The sequence below is a fragment of the Carcharhinus amblyrhynchos genome, chromosome 5 (genome assembly GCF_965287045.1).
Source record: "Carcharhinus amblyrhynchos chromosome 5, sCarAmb.v2.hapA, whole genome shotgun sequence".
Taxonomy (NCBI): domain Eukaryota; kingdom Metazoa; phylum Chordata; class Chondrichthyes; order Carcharhiniformes; family Carcharhinidae; genus Carcharhinus; species Carcharhinus amblyrhynchos.
Window position 1 is genome coordinate 102,969,405 of NC_137328.1, and position 23,643 is coordinate 102,993,047.

At 39.8% G+C, this 23,643-nt stretch overlaps 1 protein-coding gene across 4 annotated transcripts in view; it reads right to left on the minus strand.

Moving 5' to 3' along the window:
* Positions 1-1,029: 1,029 nt before the first annotated feature.
* cdk7 (cyclin-dependent kinase 7) overlaps positions 1,030-23,643 on the minus strand; it is a 73,134-nt gene continuing 50,520 nt past the window's right edge. The window contains exons 4-13 of one of the 4 annotated variants that reach the window (XR_013886693.1): positions 21,845-21,912; positions 18,794-18,862; positions 18,571-18,681; positions 15,466-15,584; positions 13,733-13,832; positions 11,012-11,098; positions 10,141-10,290; positions 8,979-9,123; positions 2,376-4,028; positions 1,030-1,795 (exon numbers count right to left, since the gene is read on the minus strand). Coding sequence is in view for 3 of the 4 variants with exons in the window: in XM_080189352.1 (XP_080045478.1) it covers positions 4,000-4,028; positions 8,979-9,123; positions 10,141-10,290; positions 11,012-11,098; positions 13,733-13,832; positions 15,466-15,584; positions 18,571-18,681; positions 18,794-18,862; positions 21,845-21,912 (878 nt within the window). In the remaining variant the exon portion in view is untranslated. Of the gene's footprint in view, positions 4,029-8,978; positions 9,124-10,140; positions 10,291-11,011; positions 11,099-13,732; positions 13,833-15,465; positions 15,585-18,570; positions 18,682-18,793; positions 18,863-21,844; positions 21,913-23,643 lie in introns of all 4 variants that reach the window. The other 3 variants (XM_080189352.1, XM_080189354.1, XM_080189353.1) reach the window with 3 other exon arrangements.

A 23,643-nucleotide genomic window follows, 5' to 3' on the forward strand; every position in this document is an offset into this window, starting at 1 on the left:
AGGAGGTTTACTAGATTGATACCTGGAATTAGCAGGTTGTCTAATGAGGATAGGTTGAGCTTGTTTGTCCTGGAGTTTAGATGAGTGAAGGGTGAAATATAAAAGATCCTGAATGGCCTCGACAATGTGGATGTGAAAACGATGTTTGCTCTTGTGGGTGAGTTCAGAACTAGGGCCACTTCTTAAAAATTAGAGGTTGCCCTTTTAGGGCAGAGATGAGGAGATTATTTTCCGAAGCACTTCTTCTGAGTTGAAAATTTAATTAATTAGTGTCACAAGAAACTTACATTAACACTGCAATGAAGCTACTGTGAAAATCCCCAAATCACCACAGACACCTGTTCGAGTACACTGAGGGAGAGTTTAGCACGGCCAACGCACCTAACCAGCACGTCTTTCAGACTGTGGGAGGAAACTGCAGCACCAAGAGGAAATCCATACTGACAGAAGCAGAATGTGCAGACTCTGCACAGACAGTGACCAAAGCCGGAAATTGAACCAGGGTCCCTAGCGTTGTGAGGCAGCAGTGCTAACCACTGTGCCGCCCCGCGAGGTGGATGTGCAGGTCATTTCATATTTTTAAGATGAAGATATTTAGATTCTTTTTATGTAAGGGAATCAAATGTTATCGTGGCTAGTAATGGTCACCACTGATTGTTGTAAAAACCCATTTGATTCACTAATGTCCCTTTAGAAAAGAAATCTGCCATCATTAGCTGCTCAGGCCTACTTATATGTGACTCCAGACCCACAGCAATGTGCTTGACTCTTATCTGCTCTCCGTAAAGACCCAACAAGTCACTCAGTTCAACTGCAATAGGGATGGGCAAACAATGTTGGCCTTGACAGAAATACCGACATCCCATTGAAAGAGTAAAAAAAACTAGTTCATGGTGTTGCAGGAGAAGCCACAAGGAAATTCCCACCCTCTCCAGTCTTTCTGTGCACATAGTAACCAATGGGATTTACTCAATTATCTTTAGTCTTCATGCTTTTTAATAAAGAGGCAAGTTTACAACATAACATTTATTCAAATCAAACACTTCATATGAAATGATGAATATTCGTACAGCAATGTTATTCAAGAGGTAGAAATACAGTTATAAATATAATGTTAGAGGTGAATGAATTTTTTTGCATTTTTCCATTAGTAATATATTTCTGGCTTTTCCTTTATTAAAAAAATCCTTATTTTTCATCTTTTCCTCAAATTAATTTGTTTTGCTTATGGAGATTTGAATTCTATCCATCTGTTGTAGTGATAAGAGTGTTTCTCAATACTGAGGGGATTAGGGTTAGGGTTTAAACTCCCTACAATTCCAAGAGCAGTACTATAGCTGGATTGATTATGACATGACAAATTATTATCCAGACTTAAAGAGTCTGCCACGTTCTTCAAGGCCATTTCCCAGCACGAAATATCAGATAAACCAAATGTAACATTGGAAGAATTTAACAAAAGAACATAGTATTAAACTTTAAGAAATGAGTAGAATTTTATACAGCATTTTAAGAAAAATAGTTTGCATTGATACAGCTTTTTAATAAAAAGCAAAATTGCAATAAAAAAATGTCACATTGCACTATAAGTTTGGCCCAGAGTTGCATATTTTCTTACAGATAGTAGGTTGAGTTCTTATTCTATAAAACAATATTTTTTTAAAAACACTTGCACTGCTTTTTTGAAATTTGATATACTGGAGAGAGACCGAGATGCAGTTTAACAGCGGCCTGAGGTCAGGTGAAATGGTCACCAATTCTTGCACTCAGCATCAGACCTGTTTCCATTTGTCAGCTACAGGGAGGATGAGGGAGAGAAGGAAATAATGAGAGGCAGTCAACTGTTGACAGAAAGATCGAAAATAAAGGTTTTCTGACAAAGGCACAAGACAGCTGGTAGTAAAGGGAAGTTAAAATACACAAGGTAGTACAACTATGATAGACAGTTAGGGGAAAGAAAAGGTCAATAATCCAGGGAGTACTAGTTCAAATCCCATCATGGCAAATTTGAGAATTTGAATTCAGTTTTAAAAATCTGGAAATAAAATGCTGGTATTAGTAAAAGTAATTATCAAGTTGTTGTGTTGTCAATAAAACAACTGGTTTGCTGATGTCCTGCTACAAAGGACACCTGCCATCCTTATCTGGTCTGGCTTACATATCATTCCAAACCTGCACAAAAGTGTTTGAGTCCAATTGCTCTCTGGTGGCTTAGCAAAATCAAACAGATAGAGGGGTAAACAAGAATTAAACTAGACAGATCACTCAAGCTTCAGCGTCAAATCAGCTGAGTTGATCCTGACTGGCAAGATTAGTGCCAAAATCAGGGGAACCATCCCACAGACAAGCTAAAGATAAGCAAGTATCAAACTTACAGAACCATCCCAAATCAGTCCAGATTCCCGACTCCTCCATCGCCACTTGCAAGTACTCTTGTTCCACTGGCCCACCATCTACAAGATTCAAGTCAAGAATACTCTCCGCTTGTCTGAATAGGTGCAACTCGAGCAGGCACAAAAAAAAACAGGTGGCTTGATCGGTACCTTATTCAAGATCCACTCTCTCCACTATCAGCATACCATGGCTGCAATCTGTATTATCTACAAAGGATACACTGTGGGAAGTCACCACTTCAGCAGCACTTTCCAAATCAGAGCTCCAGTGGTGGAAGAGCAGCAAATGTATGAGAATATCATTGTGTCTAAGGTTCACTCGAGTCACATGCATCCTGATTGAGACATACATTTGTCACTAGAATCAAGTACCTTATAGCTTTGTTTTTGAGCACCTTTGTTACAGGGACTGCAACAGTTCAAGGATGTGATGTCAATTTTCTGAAGGGCATTTAGAAATGGGCATTAAATGTTGACCTGCCAGGGATGACCACATCTCAAAGAACATTTAAGAATTAAGAACAAACTTCCATCAATATAACTTTTCAATGTCCTCAAGATATCCCAAAGCATTTCACTGCCACTGAAATAACTCAATAGTTACATGCCAATTTCCAGACATCAAGTCCCACAAACAGCAATGAGATCAAAAAGCAATGGTTAAGGGATAAATATTCCCCAAGAAACTGATGATTTAATCTTCCTTTCTTCATATAGTGTCATTGGATCTTTAACTCCACCTGAGGGGGCTGATATTTGATGTAAAAGGCTGTGCTTACAACAGTGCAGTATTTCCTCATTAGTGCACTGAAATGCCAGCCTAGATTTTGTCCTCAGGTGGGACTAAACTCAGCACCTTTTGACTCAGAAGCAAGTGCCAATGACAAACTATGGGATGACAGACACAGACAAGAAACAACTAGATGAGCAAAAAAAACAATCAAAGGAATAATGCAACAGGGAAGTAGATTATTGAAAATGTTGAAAGGGAGACAAAGTTAAATTGAAATGAAAAGCACAAGGAAGATGCAAAATGAAGAAATGAGACAAATTATGAAACCATCATTAAATCAGTGAGCGATTGGCACTTGAATGAAATCTAAACCGAAAAATATTACAAACTAGACGTGTATCACAGATTTTATATATTAGTATTTCTAACATAAATGTACAAATTAGAGATCAGAAACACCATGCTCCTCTGGAAGTATTTCACACTTAAGGTTTTTTAATTCCTTCTTGAAGGTGAGAAATGGTTTTACAGGCTTCAGATCCTGCAGTATATTACCACAGTAGCCATTATTCACTTCAGTCAAGTGCCTTTTAAGCTATGTAAAAATAGACTTCTCCATTCAAAATCTGCATAAAAAGGTATTTCATTGCAACATATGCAACAGGATGAGCAAGTGTCCTTTTTTTTATACGTTTATTGAAAAATTACTGAGACATCATCATTTAGATACACAATTGGGATTCTTTTGAATGTAACTCCACTTCATACACAGCAGCCAAGTCTTTGTCTTACAAAAATAACTGGATTATCAACTTTAATATTATCACATATGTTCGTTCCATTTCTGTCTGGTATCAGCAGGGTCGACAAGGGTCAGAAAATTAATCTCTTAGCCAGGCCACCTAAAAATAAGTGCAACAACATTTATGTCTGGCTATTAATGAAAATAAATTTATATTTAATAATAAATCTAGGTCAACAGAGACTGCATGAATCAAATAGGTTATCTTCAACATCACTACAATCAGAAATGCTCCAAATTAAATTAAGTTTCACTTTTTAATCACAAGCACAAGGCTTTCAAATCAAGTCAATATGCCACTTGAAAAGAGAGTTGGCTGAGAATTTCTTTAAAACAAGAAAAAAATTAAAGCATTTTGGAGCTCTGTATTTCCTAGTAGATAAAGGACATCAATGAATCAAGCTGCAAGCCTTTTTTCTGGGTCACCATGCCTCAAATTTATCTCCCAATGTTTCAATTTTTAAAAGGAGGACTATTTACATACATAAAGGGCAAAAGAGTAACAAGGGAGAGAGTAGGCCCTCTTAAGGATCAACAAGGTCATCTACGTGCGAATCCACGAGAGATGGGTGAGATCCTAAATGAATATTTCTCATGAGTATTTACTGTTGAGAAAAGCACGGATGTTAGGGAACCATGTACATATTACAGAGGTGGTGGTGCTGGAAGTCTTAAAGCACATCAAAGTAGATAAATCCCCAGGACCTGATGAAGTGTATCCCAGGACATTGTGGGAGGCAAGGGAGAAAATTGCAGGTCCCCTAGCCAAGATACTTAAATCATCGACAGTCACGGGTGAGAGATGCCTGAAGATTGGAGAGTGGCAAATGCTGTGCCTTTATTTAAAAAAGGCTGCAGGGAAAAGCCTGGGATTACAGGCCAGTGAGCCTCATATCTGTGGTGGGTAAATTGTTAGAAGGTATTTTGAGAGACAGGACCTACAGGCATTTAGAGACGTAAGGACTGATTAGGGACAGTCAGCATGGCTTTGTGAGTGGAAAATCACGTCTCACAAATTTGATTGAGGTTTTTTGAAGGGGTAACCAAGAAGGTAGATGAGGGCAGTGCAGTTGATGTTGTCTACATAGACTTTAGCGAAGCCTTTGACAAGGTACCAGATGGTAAGTTGCTGCATAAGGTTAAATCTCACAGGATCCAGGGTGAGGTATCTAAATGGATACAAAATTGGCTTCTTGACAGAAACGAGAGGGTGGTTATAGAGGGTTGTTTTTCAAACTGGAGGCCTGTGACCAGCGGTGTGCCTCAGGGATCAGTGCTGGGTCACTGTTATTTGTCATTCATATTAATGATTTGGATGAGAATATAGGAGGCATGGTTAGTAAGTTTGCAGATGACACTAAGATTGCTGGCATATGGACAGTGAAGAAAGTTATCTCCAATTGCAACAGAATCTTGATCAATTGGGCCAGTGGGCTGACGAATGGCAGATGGAGTTTAATTTAGATAAATGCGAGATGATGCATTTTGGTAGATTGAACCAGGGCAGGACTTACTCAGTTAATGGTAGGGCACTGGGAAGTGTTACAGAACAAAAGAGATCTAGGGTACATGTTCATAGCTCCTTGAAAGTGGAGTCACAGGTGGACAGAGTGGTGAAGAAGACATTTGGCATGCTTGGTTTCATCAGTCAGAACATTGAATACTGGAGTTGGAATGTCTTGTTGAAGTTGTACAAGATATTGGTAAGGCCACACTTGCAATACTGTGTGCAATTCTGGTCACCCTAATATAGAAAGGATGTTATTAAACTAGAAAGAGTGCAGAAAAGATTTACTAGGATACTACCAGAATTTGATGGATTGAGTTACAAGGAGAGGCTGGATAGACTGGGACTTTTTTTCCCTGAAGTGTAGGAGGCTGAGGGGTGATCTTAGAGAGGTCTATAAAATAATGAGGGGCACAGATCAGCTAGATAGTCAATATCTAAAACTAGACGGCATAGGTTTAAGGTGAGAGGGGAAAGATACAAAAGTATCCAGAGGGGCAATTTTTTTGCACAGAGGGTGGTGAGTGTCTGGAACAAGCTACCAGAGATAGTAGTTGAGATAGGTACAAATTTTGCCTTTTAAAAGGCATTTAGATAGTTACATGGGTACAATGGATATAGAGGGATATGGGCCAAATGCGGGCAATTGGAATTGGCTTAGGGGTTTTAAAAAAGAGCAGCATGGACAAGTTAGGCTGAAGGGTCTATTTCCATGCCGTAAACCTCTTCGACTCTATTCCTTCAATGTGTATACCATCTACTATAGCTGAAGAGCTTAAATTGTTATGAACCATTCCACCATTCTTCTTTTTCAGATGCATGGTGGCACCGTATACTTGTCTTACAGCAGAAAGAAAAAAATAATGCTGTACCTGTAGTCAGGAGAATCATAGAATCCTCCAGTGCAGAAGGAAGCCATTTGGCCGATCAAGTCTGCACCAACCCACAATCCCACCTAAGCGCTTCCACCATAATTCCATCCAATTATCCTAGGTAGTCCCCCGACACTAGGGTCAGTTTAGCATAGCCAATCCACCTAACTCGCACATTTTTGGACTGTGGGAGGAAACCAGAGCACCCAGAGGAAACCCACGTAGACACAGAGAGAATGTGCAAACTCCATACAGACAGTGTCAAGTCAATCACATCTCAATTTCTTTTTCCACTCAAACTTAGTCACCCTCTATATCCTGATCGGAACCACCCATGACCTAGGGCTCTCCTGAAACTGTGATGATAACAGCAGCTGGAGTAGGTAAGAGAAGCAAAGAACATCCACAATCAGGAATTTCAGGACAGAAGCAGGCATTCGCGACGACAGTCACAATTTAAATTCAGAAGCATCATTGTGAGAATGGAAATGCTGAGCAGCTGCCAGGGTATAACAGAATGAAACAGAATCAACATGAGCCAAAGTAAAGCAAAAGGGAACGGCTGAGTTTTAAAACAGAGAACGTGCAGACAGAAAATAACATAGACAGAGATGGAGGGCAGAAAATTACTAAAGAAAAGTTCTACTTAAACGCAGAGTAAAATAAAGGATGAAGCGAGGACTTGAAACCAGATATACCACAGAATTATTATAAAAAAATTGTATTGAAAACTGAGGAGGAGCTAAAGAAGTTTCAGGTAGAAATTAAAACTGAATGCAACAGATTGTACATACCATTATAGACAGACATTTACAGCTGCCACATTAAACAGAGACTCTCACAAAATTGATAATTAAAGACTGGGGCAGGAACTCTACAGAGCCTAGAATATTAAGATCAAGTTGAAAATGGATTAAAGTAGGCAAGCCATTTTGCAAGAACAGTGATATTAGAACTGGAGTCCACAAGCCTCAAGTAAGGTTCAATCGCAGACAAATTTTGTTCCCACAGGTTACAAGCGATGTGGAACAGATACAGGGAAAAATAGTTGATTCAGCACCAATTGAGAACTTTAAGGGATCTTGATCGATGTATTGAGAAGATGAGGTGAAGGTTTTAGAAGTAATATCAACCCTGTATTGTCAGCCCAAGAGGAGGCAGGGGAAAGAAGTCAAGTGTTCCTCAAGTATTAGGAGTTAAACTTTTGACAGCCTGTTGGTGAACAGGACACCAGCAATCAATTTTTACTCAGTTTTAAATTTATTCATGAATTGGAACATTACAAACATATAGCTCCTAACACTACAACCCTTAACTATGTAAAAAAGTGTCTCTATATGTGTGCACAAGTAATTATTCAATGAGTACCTCCCACTGGAGGTACTCATTGAATAATAAGATTTAATCTTAATTTATGCAATGAACATTCAGTAAATTCATGAAAAGTAATCATGGACAGGGCTTAATGGGACTTTTCTTACTGTGAATTTTGTTATATGTTTTCAAATGGTACCCAGACTTAAAAAAATGTTTGCTACCATTAACTTTAGAATCAACTGGGTGTTAGAATAGGGGCAATTTAGAGAAAGAGAAAGCAGTTTTACACAGCAGATCACATCCCTGTATATGAATATTTGGTATTCCTAATATAATACTTAAGAGAACTCTTAGCAGAAATGACAGATTTATAATGATTTAAACTAGAAAGTTGAAGTAAATAAGAGACTATTCAGAGCTCAAAATTATTCGCTTGCTAGCTTTCATTCCTTTGGATGGTTCCCAGTAAAGATGAAATAATTCAGGAAAATTGTTTCACTGTCTTAGGAAATGGGGTGAGAAAGATTCTTCTAACTCTAAATTGATTCACAATTGCTTATTTTCTTTCCTTGGAGTTGGGCAAAGAAATTTGAACTTACATGAATTTAATATGAAGAATTATGAGCTGCATAACTGTTAAGATCTCCCAACAAGTACCTTAATTTCTAATCCAAGTATTTAAAATAAATATGCATTTAGACAGGAAAAGAGACTCGAATGAGGTCTAAATAATGCTGAAATGTAAAATATTTGAGCTGGATAAAAAAGGATTATCCCAATTCTAAATCATTAGATGTTAAACTGGGACTCTTCTATTAACATATGTCATTTTCCTAAACATGCTTTGAATGCCATTGGATTGACAAAACTGACCACCCTGTTTTGTTCAAAAACAATCCACAGAGATAAATCACACAGTGAAGCTTTCGACATAAAAATCCATGCTTTCAGATCTCACCTTAAGATGCTAATCTGAAAAAAAATTGTTAATTAATGAAGACATTAAATGAGACATTCAAAAGGCCCCACCTGTTTTCAGATCAGGATCTTTGGAAAAAGCAAATAGGTGTCATCTAGAGAACAGCCAATTTTCTTTTCCCTCCATCTTATTTCATGAATACTCAACGCAAAGGAGAGACACTCCTCAGAGAAGGGTCAGGACTCCGGAAGGATTTCCAAAGAGGAGTAAATTTAATTGAAGGTAAGTTATATAGGGGATGTGCTTTAGCACCCTTTGTTCATTGCCTGTAGACCACTGGCACAAAACATGCTGTTCATGAGAAGCCACACACATCGAGTTAGTAGAATGAGAAAATGAGAAGTAAAAAATTACAATGAGAAGACTCCCCATTACCTTGCTCCATGTTTTCAGTTCGTTTACGCTTGAATCCTGCCTTAGCCTCTTGCTCTTTTAAGACTTCCGTTGAGCAGTTGGGTCGGGGCAGTTGAGGCCCTGCTGTTGGTCCAGGACGGTTACTAAAATATCTCTTTTTCAGCGCCTTGAGAGAACATAATTTTGCAATATAGTCAAGCAAGCACCAGTCAATTCAAACTTAAGGTGTGCAAGAGTCTAATTAGTCCATCAAGCATTCTCTTCCAATGGGCTTTGAATGATTTTTGAACCATCACAGCTTCTCTGTGAATACAAAAATGAAACCACAGCTCCCATCAAGTGGGCACAGTGGTTAGCACTGCTGCCTCACAGCACCAAGGACCTGGGTTCAATTCCTGGCTTGGGTCACTGTCTGTGTGGAGGTTACACGTTCCCGCCTTGTCTGCGTCGGTTTCCTCCAGGTGCTCCATTTTCCTCCGGCAGTCCAAAGATGTGCAGGTTAGGTTGATTGGCCATGCTAAATTGATTTTTAGTCTCAGGGGGACTAGCAGGGTAAATATGTGGGGTTGCGGGGATAGAGCTTGGATGGGATTGTTGTTGGTGCAGGCTCGATGGGCCGAATGGCCTCCTTCTGCACTGTATGGATTCTACGATTCTATGAAATCTTTTTCTTTTATTGACAGTTTGTATGTCAATTTACTTCCTCCCTCTCACAAAAGCAATGTTTCTTTGCTGGAGTACATTCTCTAGCAACGGTTACCCTTCCGCATCTCATCTAATCCTAGCCTCATTTGATATCAACACGTTCACATTCAGCAGGAGGCATGGGCTAGCTTTCAGGATGACAACAATGGCAAGGATTCCCCTTCCTTGCCCAGGGATATTAAGGTCAAATGCAGTAACATAACCAGTTGAGACTAGCAAATTCAGCACAGGTCAGAGGTCTTCCTGATCTCAATGATTCAGCTCTGCACTCGATAAACGTATTGGCTAGTGGGGTGGGGGAAATGCTGGGAAAAAGGGGGAAGAAAACACTTTGCAAAGTGGCAATTGTTTAACTGTCCATTTCCATTCTTTGTACACTTATCCCTGCTGAAATGCAAACTTAGTTGACTGATTTGAAAGTAAACTGCATCACTCAGTCACTTGTGGAAATCACATGAATGAATAAGGATCCATTTACCTGCGTAGCTGTTACTCGTGCGCAGGGATTAAATGTAAACAGGTCTTGCAGCAATTCCAATAGGTCATCCCCAGCAGCACTGAATATATGTTCAAGTGGAGTTCCAGGGAAGCTTTTAAATGATATATAGTCTGGAAGGCTGGTCATTCCCTGCAATTACAAAATTTGAACGTCTGTTTTGGATGTGGGTGTGAAAATAATGCAAATTGTCCCGTAATACGTAGTCATAAGTGCCCAGTAACACACAATTACAATAAAGTAACCGGATATCTTTGTGCTTCATCAGCACAATTGGGGGTGGATTCAACTATACAACATTCATTTTATTGATATCCATTCTGATAAAACAAAGATTCTTACAGCCAACTGATGCACCGTGTGCAACTAGCACCATTAGTGTGCTACTAGGCATATTTGACTAATTATGTTTCTTTATTGTGTACAAAGGCCCAGTAAACACTAACTTGCTCCTCAATCACATTATACACTTGTCAAACAGGAAACTTCAGGGTACATTTTCCTCTTCAGGATTGGACTGTGAGAACAGGTAGTAGTCCACAGCATAAAATTAGCCCCACACTGCATTTGATTCACTTTAGTGCATGAGAAAATCAAACACAAGATTGCATTCCTTTACAACAAGATCTTCTGCCCACCAAACCTTCAATATTAGGGAATATGCTAAAGCAGGGCTAATGCAAATTGAAACAACTGAATTAACAATAAGGGACTGAAGGTCTCTGGGCAGGACGTAACTATTAAATCAGTAACTGCACCTTGATACTCACCCTTATACCACCTCCCCCATTTCATACAATGAGGAGTCTTCATTCACAATTAAATACCCATTTTTAAATTCAAAATAACTCACAGGCCACTGTTCTTCTGTTGGAGTACCCAAAGCTTCAAATATCTTTGTTAGCTGATCTAGATCTGAATCTCCAGGTAAAAATGGTGTCTGTATTAACAGAAAATAACAGACCATTAAGCCAACAAAAGATTTTTGTCTTTTCAAACTTTTATGATGCATAAAATTGAAATGCAGTAAGTACCTTTAAACTAACAAGCTCAAAAACAGTATGGAATTCAAAAGAAATTCAGAAGTTTTCATAAGTGTAACATCCAACTGTGCCAGCTTACTCAAAATAGTCAGGTGTAAGCTGGCTCTCTCTGAAAAGGATATGAGTTTATCATGGACAAATTCAGACTATCAATAATATAAAATATATACCATCTGATCAGCCTGCCACATCCAAACTACGAGCACTCTTACAACTGGACTGCAGAAAAGATTTGTTTGCTTCTAAACAGTCTTCCACTATAGCTGTTACCTAGATGTACTTGCTACTTTTAACACTACCTCTACAATATTTCCCATGTGATCTGCACTCTACCAATGTGAACGTGGTCCCATTATTCCTTTAACAGTGGCACAGTGGTTCGTACTACTACCTCATAGCGCCAGGGACCCTGGTTTGATTCCCAGCTTGGGTCACTGTCTGTGTGGAGTTTGCAAGTTGTCCCCATGTCTGTGTGGGTTTCCTCCGATTTCCTCCTGCAGTCTAAAGGATGCGCTGGTTAGGTGCATTGGCCATGCTAAATTCTCCCTCAGTGTATCCAAACAATGGAATGTGGCGACTAGGGGATTTTTCACACTAACGTCATTGCAGTGTTAATGTAAGTCTACTTGTGACACTAATAAATAAACTTCTTATTTTGGGATAAACTCAAAGTTACAGATTTCAGTCCTAAAAGCTGGTCTGTAACAGGTTGTGATTAGCTTGAAAAATCACACAAGATAATCAAAGTCAGTGCCATAACTTCCTCAAAGTAGTGCCACTCTATGCCCTCTTCCCTATGCCAAATTTCTTCCCTGCCTATCTCATCGGACATTCCAACTCAGGCCAAGTGAGATCCAGGCAGCACAGTAATTTACAAATTACTCATTTATTCCAATTAACTCAAATGTAGGTATAAATCAGTTGCTACATCTAAAAATGTAATTGGGCAGCAAAGGTATGCAGTACTTCCCAACACAGACATGAAGGCATTTCCTAGATCTGCCAAATGGTTACATTCTTTTCTCTATAGAGTTGCCAATTGCCTCAGGCTAAGTATGTCCAGCCTCAATTCATATCTCAGTGGAAAACGCCAATTCAGCAAAACATACTCAGAAAGGCTCTTGGGATAGGAAAGGAAATACAAGAGGAATGGAATGGGTAGAAATAATGAGGATGGCAGGGGAATATTTTTATTAGACTTGACCATTCCAAATCTCTTCCAGTCAGAGTGCCATTTTTCACCCTCACACAAACTTAGCTTTAACTTATAATTTCTTCACTTCAGGGCAGAGTCTCAGGCCCAACCAACTTCAATTGCTTCATTAACGAGCTTCCCTCCTTCATAAGATCAGGAGTGGGGACGTTTACTGATGATTGCACAATATTCAGCATCATTTGTGATTCCTTAGATAGTAAAACTGTCCAAATGCAGGAAGATCTGGACAATATCCAGGCTTGGGCTGGTAGATGGCAAGTAAAATTTATGCCTCTCAAATGCCAGGCATTGACCATCTCCAACAAGAGAGAATCTAGCCATTTCCCCTTGACATACCATTGCTAAACACCCCACTATCCTGGGTGTTATCATTGATTAGAAACTGAACCCAACCAGCCATATAAATACTGTGGCTACAAGAGCAGGTCAGAGGCTAGTTATTCAGGTGAGAGTGACTCACCTTCTGACTCCTCCAAACCCTGTTCACCGTCTACAAGGCACAAGTCAGACATGGGATGGAATTCTCTCCACTTGCAGCTCCAACAACACTCAGGTAGATTGATATGATCCAGACAAAGCAGCCCACTTGATTGGCAACCTATTTACCAGCTTCAACATCATCTCCACCACTGAAACACAGTGGCAGCAGTTGTACCTCCTATATGACAAGGGCAGCAGATACATGAGAACACCACCACCTGCAACTTCCATTCCAAGCCACACACCATTCAGACTTGGAAATATATTGCTGTTCCTTGGCCAAAATCTTGGAACTCCATCCCTAATAGCACTGTGGCTGCAAAAAACACCACAGACAGTAGCAGTTCAAGAGACCACCACTACCTTCTCAAGGGCAATTAGGGAGGGGCAATAAATACACTGGTCTATCCAGCAATGCCCACATCCAGAGAAAGAATTTTTAAAAACCTCAGAGGGTTATGAGTTTTTGGAGTTCTGTATTGCAGACTGTTGTAGATGCTTCATCATTCAGTACATGCAAGGGTAGGAGTGTTAGAATTTTAATCTCTTAGGGAATCAAGGGATATGGCGAACAGGCAGAAAGTGGAGTTGAGGTAGAAGGTGGGCTATGATTGTGCTGAACGGCACGGCAGGCTCAAAGGGCCATATGGTCAACTCCTGCTCTGATTTATTATGCTCTTACTCCTCATTACATCATGTCAGTAAATAATAGCACACAATATTTAAGAGGAAGCTGAAGTTATCATTGGAAGACATGGAGAAATGTAACATTTATCCTAAATTTAAGTATTCAAGAGACTCATTTACCTAGTTTATCTCATTCATGAGAACTTACCCTTAGTAGTAGTTCAGCTAATATACAACCAACTGCCCACATGTCTACTCCAACTCCATACATCCTGGCTCCAAATAATAACTCTGGTGATCTGTACCATCTGAAATAAAGCATTGAATTTTCATTAAAACATGTTTTTAGAAATTGCAATTACCAGAGAGCAGAATATAATGGAGATCAGAAATAAACATGGAACTCTTTCTCTTCCCCACACCTCTCAAATACAGATTAACTTCTAAGGTTAAAAATTATTTTAAGAACTTAAGAGATAGACACAATGTATTCAATATTTGTCACAACTTGTTAGTTTTCTCCCCATAATTGAGAATACAAAATTTAAAAGCTTGAAAATTGGTTCCAAATAAGCAGACCAGAGAGAAATGCATTTACTGCTGCTGTTTAGGGAAATGTTTTTTCAAAAGTTCAAAAGGATAAAATAAAATGGTATTAAATGAGTTTCATAATGACCTTTACTGATTAAATGACATAATTATCCAAAAGAGAATAATACAAAGCTGGAACAGACTGAATACCAAAAGAACATAAGAACATAAGAAATAGGAGCAGGAGTAGGCCATCCAGCCCTTCGAGCCTGCCCCGCCATTCAATAAGATCATGGCTGATCTGTCGTGTCTCAGTTCCACATTCCCGCCCTCTCCCCATAACCCTTAATCCCCTCGCTTATCAAGAACCCATCAACCCGCGTCTTAAAAATATTTAGCGAGGCAGCCTCCACCACCTCAACGGGCAGAGAATTCCAGAGATTCACCACCCTTTGAGTGAAGAAGTTCCTCCTCAACTCCGTTCTAAACTACCGCCCCTTTATCTTGAGGCTGTGCCCCCTAGTCCTACTGTCCTTTCTGAGCGGGAAGAGTCTCTCCACCTCTACCCTATCCATCCCATTCACCATCTTATACATCTCAATGAGATCTCCCCTCATTCTTCTAAACTCTAACGAGTACAAGCCTAGTTTATTCAGCCTCTCCTCATAGCTCAACCCCCTCAACTCCGGTATCAGCCTAGTAAACCTCCTGTGCACTCCCTCCAAGGCCAAAATATCCTTGCGTAAGTGCGGCGACCAAAACTGCACACAGTACTCCAGCTGCGGCCTCACCAATGCCCTATACAGCTGCAGCAAGACCTCCCTACTTTTATATTCAATCCCCCTCGCTATGAAGGCCAGCATCCCAAAGAAATGAACATTTCCCATTTCACACACTCCGTAAACTTGGTGCTATTCCTGATATTACAATATTGTTTCAAATTTCACTTAGCAAAGGACACTTCTTTCTCATTTTGGTTGTGTTGCCTCATTTAGCAAAGGAGGAAAGAACCAGCTTTGATTCCTGCCTTGTGACTGCATGCGTGGAGTTTGCACGTTCTCCGTGTTGGTGGGTTTCCTCCAAGTGCTCCAGTTTCCTCTCAGTCCAAAGGTGTGCAGGTTAAGGGCCATGGTAAATGCATGAGGATAAGGCAGAGGGGAGGGCCTGGGTGGGATGCTCTATCAGAGTCGGTGCAGACTCGAAGGACTGAATGACTTCTTTCTGCACTGCAGGGATTCTATGGTTCCGTGGACATGATGCATATTTTCTAAACCATAGAAAATTTTGATACAAAATATCAATGGACTCAGAGTGTTGAACGCCAGGTTAACCTTCAGAAAATGTGCCACTTGCTTCATTTTATTCTGCTTAATTAGGAGATTTTCAAACATTCTCCTGTGTCTACATTACCTTGTTACTACCTGATGTGTATACACTCTATTGGGACTTCCAAATGATTTGGCCAGACCAAAATCAGCAAGTTTAAGGATTCCATTCTCATCCACTAATAAATTGTTGGGCTTCATATCCTGAAAAATGTATTAAATTAGGTGTATTATAATTACATCCATAAGCATTAAATTATAAATTTCAGCAGAACAAAAATACTTAATTTTTTAAAAGCTAGACAGATATTACTAATGTGGAATACTAAAAAGTCACCATAATCCTAGATGACCATTGGCTGCTCTTCTGTTTAAGGATGAGAGCTGACTAGTAGTGATTTAGCCTGAGGTGAGGGACAAGGCTGAGAAGGCAAGGCCCTTCATGAATCACCTCAGACAGTAGGGGAACTGAACCCACACTGTTGGCGTCGCTCTGCGTCACTAACTAGCAATCCAGCTAACTGAGCTAACCGGTCCCCTAACATTAATAGAACACTAACATTAATACAGAAAGAAAATTTGTACTCATTTAATAAAGCTCTTGAGTTGTTTATATGGACAGGAAGGACTATAGCAGGTGTATAATTGAAAAACAACAGAATGTTCAAGCTATAAAAGAATCGTTGACTTTTATAGAACAAATAGGGTCTCTCTGGCCTGTTGTGTCTATAGCAGTTCTATGAACAAGTTGTCCTTGTCTATGAACAACACCTCCTCGTCACAGTAAACAGTTTCTCCTCATTTATAATTGTGCAAACTTTTATCAGATCATCCTCTAATCTTCTCTGCTCCAAGGAAGGGATTCTAGTTTTTCCAATAATTGAAATCTCTCATCATTGCTATCACCTTGGTAATCTTCTTCAGCACCCTCTCCAGCATCTTGAAGTTCTTCCTACACTGTAATGCCCAGAATCATACACAATACTCTAAACCATGCCCAGCTAGTGACTTGTAAATGTTTAGCATGACTTCCTTGTTTTTGCCCTATTCACATAGCCAGGTATCCCATGTGCTTTCTTAATTGTCTTTTCAGCTTGCTCTGCCACTTCATGGGTTTGGGATCTCTCTCCTCTACAACCTCCTCGAACCTTCTCAATATCTACTTTGTTGCCATGGTTTATATCATCTGCAATCTTCAAGGATAATCATTTCAGATCGCCAACATAAGCAATACTTTGCTTTTTCAGGATATGAAACCCAACAACTGCTGGTCAGTTTTGTGTTCTCCCTCCATTTAATTCCTGCTTTCTGCGCCATTCTTTGTTCCATTGTCATGTGTCCTCCTCGGTTTTTATGCATTTTTTTCTCTCCTCTCTCCAGCAACATGAGGAGAGACTGAGGGATTTGGGGTTGTTTTCGCTAGAAAGAAGGTGGCTAAGAGGGGATCTTATTGAAACATATAAGATGATTAGAGGTTTAGATAGGGTGGATAGTGATAGCCTTTTTCCTCGGATGGAGAAAGCTAGCACGAGGGGGCATGGCTTTAAATTAAGGGGGGGTAGTTATAGGACGGATGTCAGGGGTAGGTTCTTTACCCAGAGGGTGATGAGGGATTGGAATGCCTTGCCTGCTGCAGTTGTAAATGCGCCTAGTTTGGGGGCGTTTAAGAGATCTGTGGATAGGTTTATGGATGAAAAGGGATTGGTTTAGGTTAGAGGGTCATTGTTTTTTAACTGGTCGGCGCAACATCGTGGGCCGAAGGGCCTGTTCTGCGCTGTAATGTTCTATGTTCTATGATGTCCCTTCCCTCCTAATGATCTAAATTATTTTAATGGACATGTACAAGATACAGTTTGTAAGTGTGCACCACAGCATGCTGCACCAACAGTGATGAATTTGTAATGCTAACAGTGTTCTCTGAACTTGATCCACCTTCACCTGCAGCACAGAACTACGAGAGGTGGCATCACAGGTATACAGTCAGGTGGGAGCTGCCTGGATCCGGACCTGCCTTTTAAAAAAAAATCATGTGATGTGAGCATCACTGGCTAAGCCAGCATTTATTGCCCATCTCAGGTAATGTGTTCCAGCTCCTAATAATCCTGCGTGAAATAGTTTCTCCTCACTGACCACTGACTCACACTTGAGCTAACTGCCATAAATCACTGGCATCTGAATACCGACCTCCTTGCCAGAGTAAACAGTTTCTCCCTATTTGTTCTATCAAACTACCTCATAATTGTGCAAACTTTTATCAGATCATCCCCCAACCTTCTCTGCTCCAAGGAAAGGATTCTAGTTTCTCCAATAATTGAAGTCTCTCATGTTTGCCATCGCCTTGGTAACCTTCCTCTGCACTCTCTCCAATTGCCCTCCAGTAGGGGGTGGTGAACTGCCTTCTTGTCCATGTGGTGTAAGTACACCCACTGTGCTGTTAGGAAGGGAGTTGCAGGATTTTCACCCAATAAAGTGAAGTAACAGCAATATATTTCCAAGTCAGGATGATGAGTGGTTTGGAGGGGAATCCCCAAGTGGTGATGGACAATGGTAACCCCCGGATGTTAAAAGTGGAAAATTCAATGATGTTAATGCCATTGAATGTAAAGGGAAGGTGGCTAGATTCTCTCTTGTTGGAGATGGCTATTACTTGGCATTTGTGTAGCATGAATGATACTTGCCACTTGTCAGCCCGAGCCTGGATGTTGCCCAAGTCTTGCTGCATTTGGACATGGACTGCTTCAGTATCTGAGGAGTCATAATGATGCTGAACATTGCAGAATCATCAGTGAACATCCTCATTTCTGTCCTTACTATGAAAGGAAGGTCACTGATGAAGCAGTTGAAGGTGACTGGGCCTAGGACACTACCCTGCAGAGACTGTTTGGAACTGAGCTGGTTGATTTCCAACAACCACAATCATCTTCACTATCACTGGGTCGAAATCCTCAAACTCCCTTCCTAATAGCGCTATGGTGTATCTAATAGCACAAGAACTGCAGCAGTTCAAGGAGGCTGCTCGCCTTCTCAAAGGCCATTAACGATGGCCAATGAATGTTGGCCTAGCCAGCAAAGCCCACATCCAGAAACAAATTTAAAAAATGAATTTAAAAGAGATATGATTAATAGGTATGTGTGTAGAACACATTCTTTGTCATGACATACGCTAAAATATATAGAAATAAACACTTACTCTATGTAGAATCCAGTGCAAATGAAGATATTCAAGCCCCTGGAGTGTCATTAACGTATATGCTTTTATGTTGGCAGGAGTCAGCACAAGACTGGTATCTTTTATTATTACCTGTATTTGATGAAAGGACATTTAAAAATAAACTTTATCAGTGCCCAACTTCCTGTCACCTGCACCAGTGACAGAACACAATCCTAAAAGTGACACTCGTGCTAAGTGTTACCTCTAAATCGGTCTCCATAAAGTCGAACACAAGACTGATGTTGGACTTGTGGCCAAAAGCATCAAGAAGCTAAGGGGAAAAAATTACATAAAGTCAGCATTTCACTTTGCATTTATCTAGAAGCGTTAAGTTCTCAAAATACCCCTATTATCACACATAATAACAAGAGATTAAAGTTACATTGCTCCAGAATTTACTAAATTCAGCATTCCCCACTAATATAAGTCATTCAAATAGAAATACTTGGGAGGATTTTTAACTTATCTGGTTTTAGCAAAATAGAATTTCTTAAGAATTGTATTGCTCCTCCAACAAGTTAATCTATTGTGACTGATGAGTCTTGCTCTACCACAGGGAGACAACATTTTTAATTGTTTTCATAGCTTTACAAAGCAATCTTCATATATTAACAGGAACTGGTAAACATCACTGCTTAATTATGCAAATATTGCCTTTTTTTATTTAGTCATGAGATATGGATGTCACTGGCTAAGCCAGCATTTATTGTCCATGCCTGATTTCTCTTGAGTGATCACTATTATTAAAGATGATCCCACAATCCTCTTTCAGGCAATATTAAAATATAATAATAATCTCCCCACAATGAAATATCTGGCGGTGTGTATCCTATAGAATTGCTTTAATTTGAAAACACTGTGACTATGGAATTACTTGCCATGTCTATTTTATTCTTCAATAATTGCACAAGCTAGAGTAGATCACAGAGCAGCCATTCAATCCTGCACCTCTGTTCTTCAACTTCATTTACTGCCATATTATTACCTCCCATTTCCCCATACCAATTTGTCCTTCTCAGATTCCAGTTCGTAACCTCAGAATTCTCTACATTGAACTCAACCTGCCTTAATCTGTCCCCCTCTTTATAAATTCCTTCTTGATTTACACAACTTATTGTACTTCATAGCTTAGTTTATCTGCAGAGTTGACTAAACAACTCTCTGTTCCTTCTTCACATACACATTACACACACAAATGAAAAGCTGAGACACCTAATCAGATCAAAGAGTGGATCAAGCACGAAAAGTTGTGTGAAACTCACCTGATTTAATGCACTCGGTACAATTTCAGAGTGCTGATGAGGATCTCTCAGCCAGCTGGGAAGGGTGGGACCTAATAAGAAAGGGCGCCCTGATCTGAAAGCTGAGTTTAAAAACCCCCTACTTAGGATACCTGGCAAATATGAGGAACTTGCCACTGCCAAGGGGCACTGCCAGGATGCTATGCCCAGGCATTTCCCTCAACCCCAAAGCCACAGGCACCTCCACGCCTCTAGTATGGTCATCACAACTGGTAACTAATAGTGATTTGTGCTGGCATAACGGCACACTGCTGGGAAGGAAAGGAAAATCATGGGTGAATGTTACAGCATCAAGCCCAGTAATTAGATGATTATTCATTAAGATTTCAAACTGAGATTTCTCCAGCTGAAGTCCCGCTGTTCACCATTTACGAGATTTAGCAGCCATTATGGGATTTGCAACTGTGGCTAGCATGGCCACTGGGCAGTGCCCTTAGTCTTTATCTCCATTCACTTCCCAACCTCACAACCAGTTACCAACCCACATCAACAGGTTACTTACAATTCTAGTCTTAAGTTTCCTTGTACCTTTTTTTTATTCATTTTACACAATGTGGCAGTTGCCGACGAGGCCAGCATTTATTACCCATTCCTAGTTTCCCTCAAGAAGGAGTGGTGAACTACTTTCATGAAATACTAAAGTCCCAGAAGTGTAGGTACACCCACAGTGCTGTTAGGCAGTGAATTCCAGGATCTTGACCCAGTGACCATGAAGGATGGAGGCAATATATTTGCAAGTCAGGATTGAGAGTGACTTGCAGGGGAACCCAGGTGGTAGTGTTTCCATGTATCTGCTGCTCTTGTCCTTCTAGATGGTAGTGGCCATGGGTTTGGAAGGTACTGCCTAAGGAATCTTGGTGAGTTCCTACAGTGCATCTTATAGATACACGGAGCTCTCAATGTTCGTCTGTAGTGGAGGGATGTTTGTGGAAGGGGTAACAGTCGAGTGGGCTGCTTTGGCCTGGATGGTGTCAAGCTTCCGGAGTATTGTTGGAGCTGCATTCATCCAGGTGAGTGGGGTCCATTCCACTACATTCCTGACTTGTGCCTTATAGATGGTGGACAAGTTTTGGGGAGTTAGGTGAGTTACTTGCTACAGGATTCCTAGCCTTTAACCTGCTCTGGTAGCCACAATATTTATATGGCTAGTCCAGTTCAGTTTCTCGTCAATGGTAACCTCCCAGGATGTTGACTGCTACTTTGTTGTCACCTTCCACCTTGAAAGGAGGTAGAAAGTGCTCATTCAACAAACCTGCCATTTCCTTATTATCCATTATATTCTTACCTTTTACCATCTTTCATTGGTGTTACAACCAGGATAGAAGGAATGCGCAGTTTTTCTCACCCCACTATACCACAGACCATACCAAAAGTAAATGTTTAATTCACTCACCAAAAAGGCCAAATGCTTACTTTTGCTACTACTAGACCCAGAATAAGAGACTTTAACCAGTCTTCTTTCAATAAACTCAAAGTAATTGATTTATCAGTAATTTTTTAAAAACAAGTTAAAAAACTGCTTAACATACAACTTGGAATCCAGAAGTTAGCCCTTTCAAAATCCACACACACAATAAAGGATGAGACAAATAAGGGTCTCTGCAGAAGTAGGCACAAGAGACAACGTTCAAAAGGGTCTCGAAACCGATGATCTTGTGTCGTGCATGCTAAGATAAAGTGCTAGTTTTTTAGTTTAATGTTGTTTCTTTTAACCTCACTTATTGACCATGATTGGTCAACAGCACAAGTGGAACCTTTGTCTTTTAGAGGTATGCACTGACTTGTACTCAATTTTTTTGAAATCTTCCAGTGTCTTTTTGTATCTTCAGCCATCAATAATTCAATTCAATTTGAGATCAATTTAATCGCCCATCACTTTGAGGCTTGTCTTACTTAAATTTGAAAAAAATAATGTTTATACAAAATAACTTAAATTATTCTCTCATACTTACTCCTATAATATTTGGGTGGCTAAGTTCTTGTAGTAACTTGATTTCTCGAAGAGCTGTTCTATTAATACCTGCAACATCAGAACGTTACTGATTAAGAAAATAAGTTATGATGCACCAAGACATAATGACAGTTACATATTAAAATTCTGTAACTAGCTTAATGCGTAGAAAAAGATCAGTTGATCTTTTTCTACACATTAATTATGACTGTAACACTACATTCTGCATCTTTCCTCTCCTCTACGTACAGTATGTTTTGTCCGTATAGCACACAAGAAACAATACTTTTGACTGTATGCTAATACATGTGATAATAAATCAAATCAAAAATAGCAACCAGTGGGCAGTTTTCTGTCATGAAGGTAGGGTTTCAGAGATTTCGGTACTCCTGAGAATGAACAGGAGATTGACTTTTCAATTAGTGACCAGAGGTTAAAGTATTACTACTGTTTTTAATCATTGTTTTCTCAAAACATAGTAACAAATTTACCTTAATAAGACAGAAAATGGTGGAAAAACTCAGCAAGTCTGGCAGCATCTTTATGGTCATTTTATTTCAGATTTCCAACATCTGCAGTATTTTCCTTTTAACAAATTTATTTTATCATGCTCTCTACGTATAATCAAAAGCGTTTTCAATAGCCACTAACAGCACTTTTACACAATATCTCTTTAACTTTCATTTCAGTAAGTTTCAACCATCAAAAATTAAAATTAGCTCAATCATTTGTATACAAAATAATTTGTAGTTAGTGGTTATAGCAAGATATCACGGACTGCAGTTATCACTTGCTCTCAACTACAAATCAACAACATTCAATTATTCAGAGAGCAATAGAAAAGTCATGACACAGAGTTATTTAGCCCATTGTATCTGCGTCGACTGAGAAAAAAACTGTTTTGCCACATAAGTGTGGAGAACGGTGGATAAGTTTACTTTGTCTCTTGATTAAATACCAGATTTTCTGTTGTGCTCACTGCACTTCAGAAAACTTATTAGTTTTGTCAAAACACTTGTTGCGCAGGTTTATTCACAAATCACCATTTCCAGCAACAAACACTAACAGCAAAGTTGTTGGAATCAGTCCAAATGACAGCAACTTTAAACTGGTTTATGAGAAACAATGGACAGTTCAACTCAGTTCCTTAGATTGGTTTCCTTATAGATTTTTCTTTAAAGAATAGATATAATTATCATGAAGGAGTAAACACCCAACTTTACTAGTGAAAAGTTTAATCATCACACAAGTTTAAAAATCATATAAGCTGCTATGAGGGAAAATAAGAACATAAGAACATAAGAACATAAGAAATAGGAGCAGGAGTAGGCCATCTGGCCCTTCGAGCCTGCCCCGCCATTCAATAAGATCATGGCTGATCTGTCGTGGCTCAGTTCCACTTTCCCGCCCTCTCCCCATAACCCTTAATCCCCTCTCTTATCAAAAACCCATCAACCCGCTTCTTAAAAATATTTAGCGAGGCAGCCTCCACCACTTCAACGGGCAGAGAATTCCAGAGATTCACCACCCTTTGAGTGAAGAAGTTCCTCCTCAACTCCGTTCTGAACCGCCCCCCCTTTATCTTGAGGCTGTGCCCCCTAGTCCTACTGTCTTTTTTGAGCGGGAAGAGTCTTTCCACCTCTATCCTATCCATCCCATTCATCATCTTATACGTCTCAATGAGATCTCCCCTCATTCTTCTAAACTCTAACGAGTACAAGCCTAGTTTTTTCAGCCTCTCCTCATAGCTCAACCCCCTCAACTCCGGTATCAGCCTAGTAAACCTCCTCTGCACTCCCT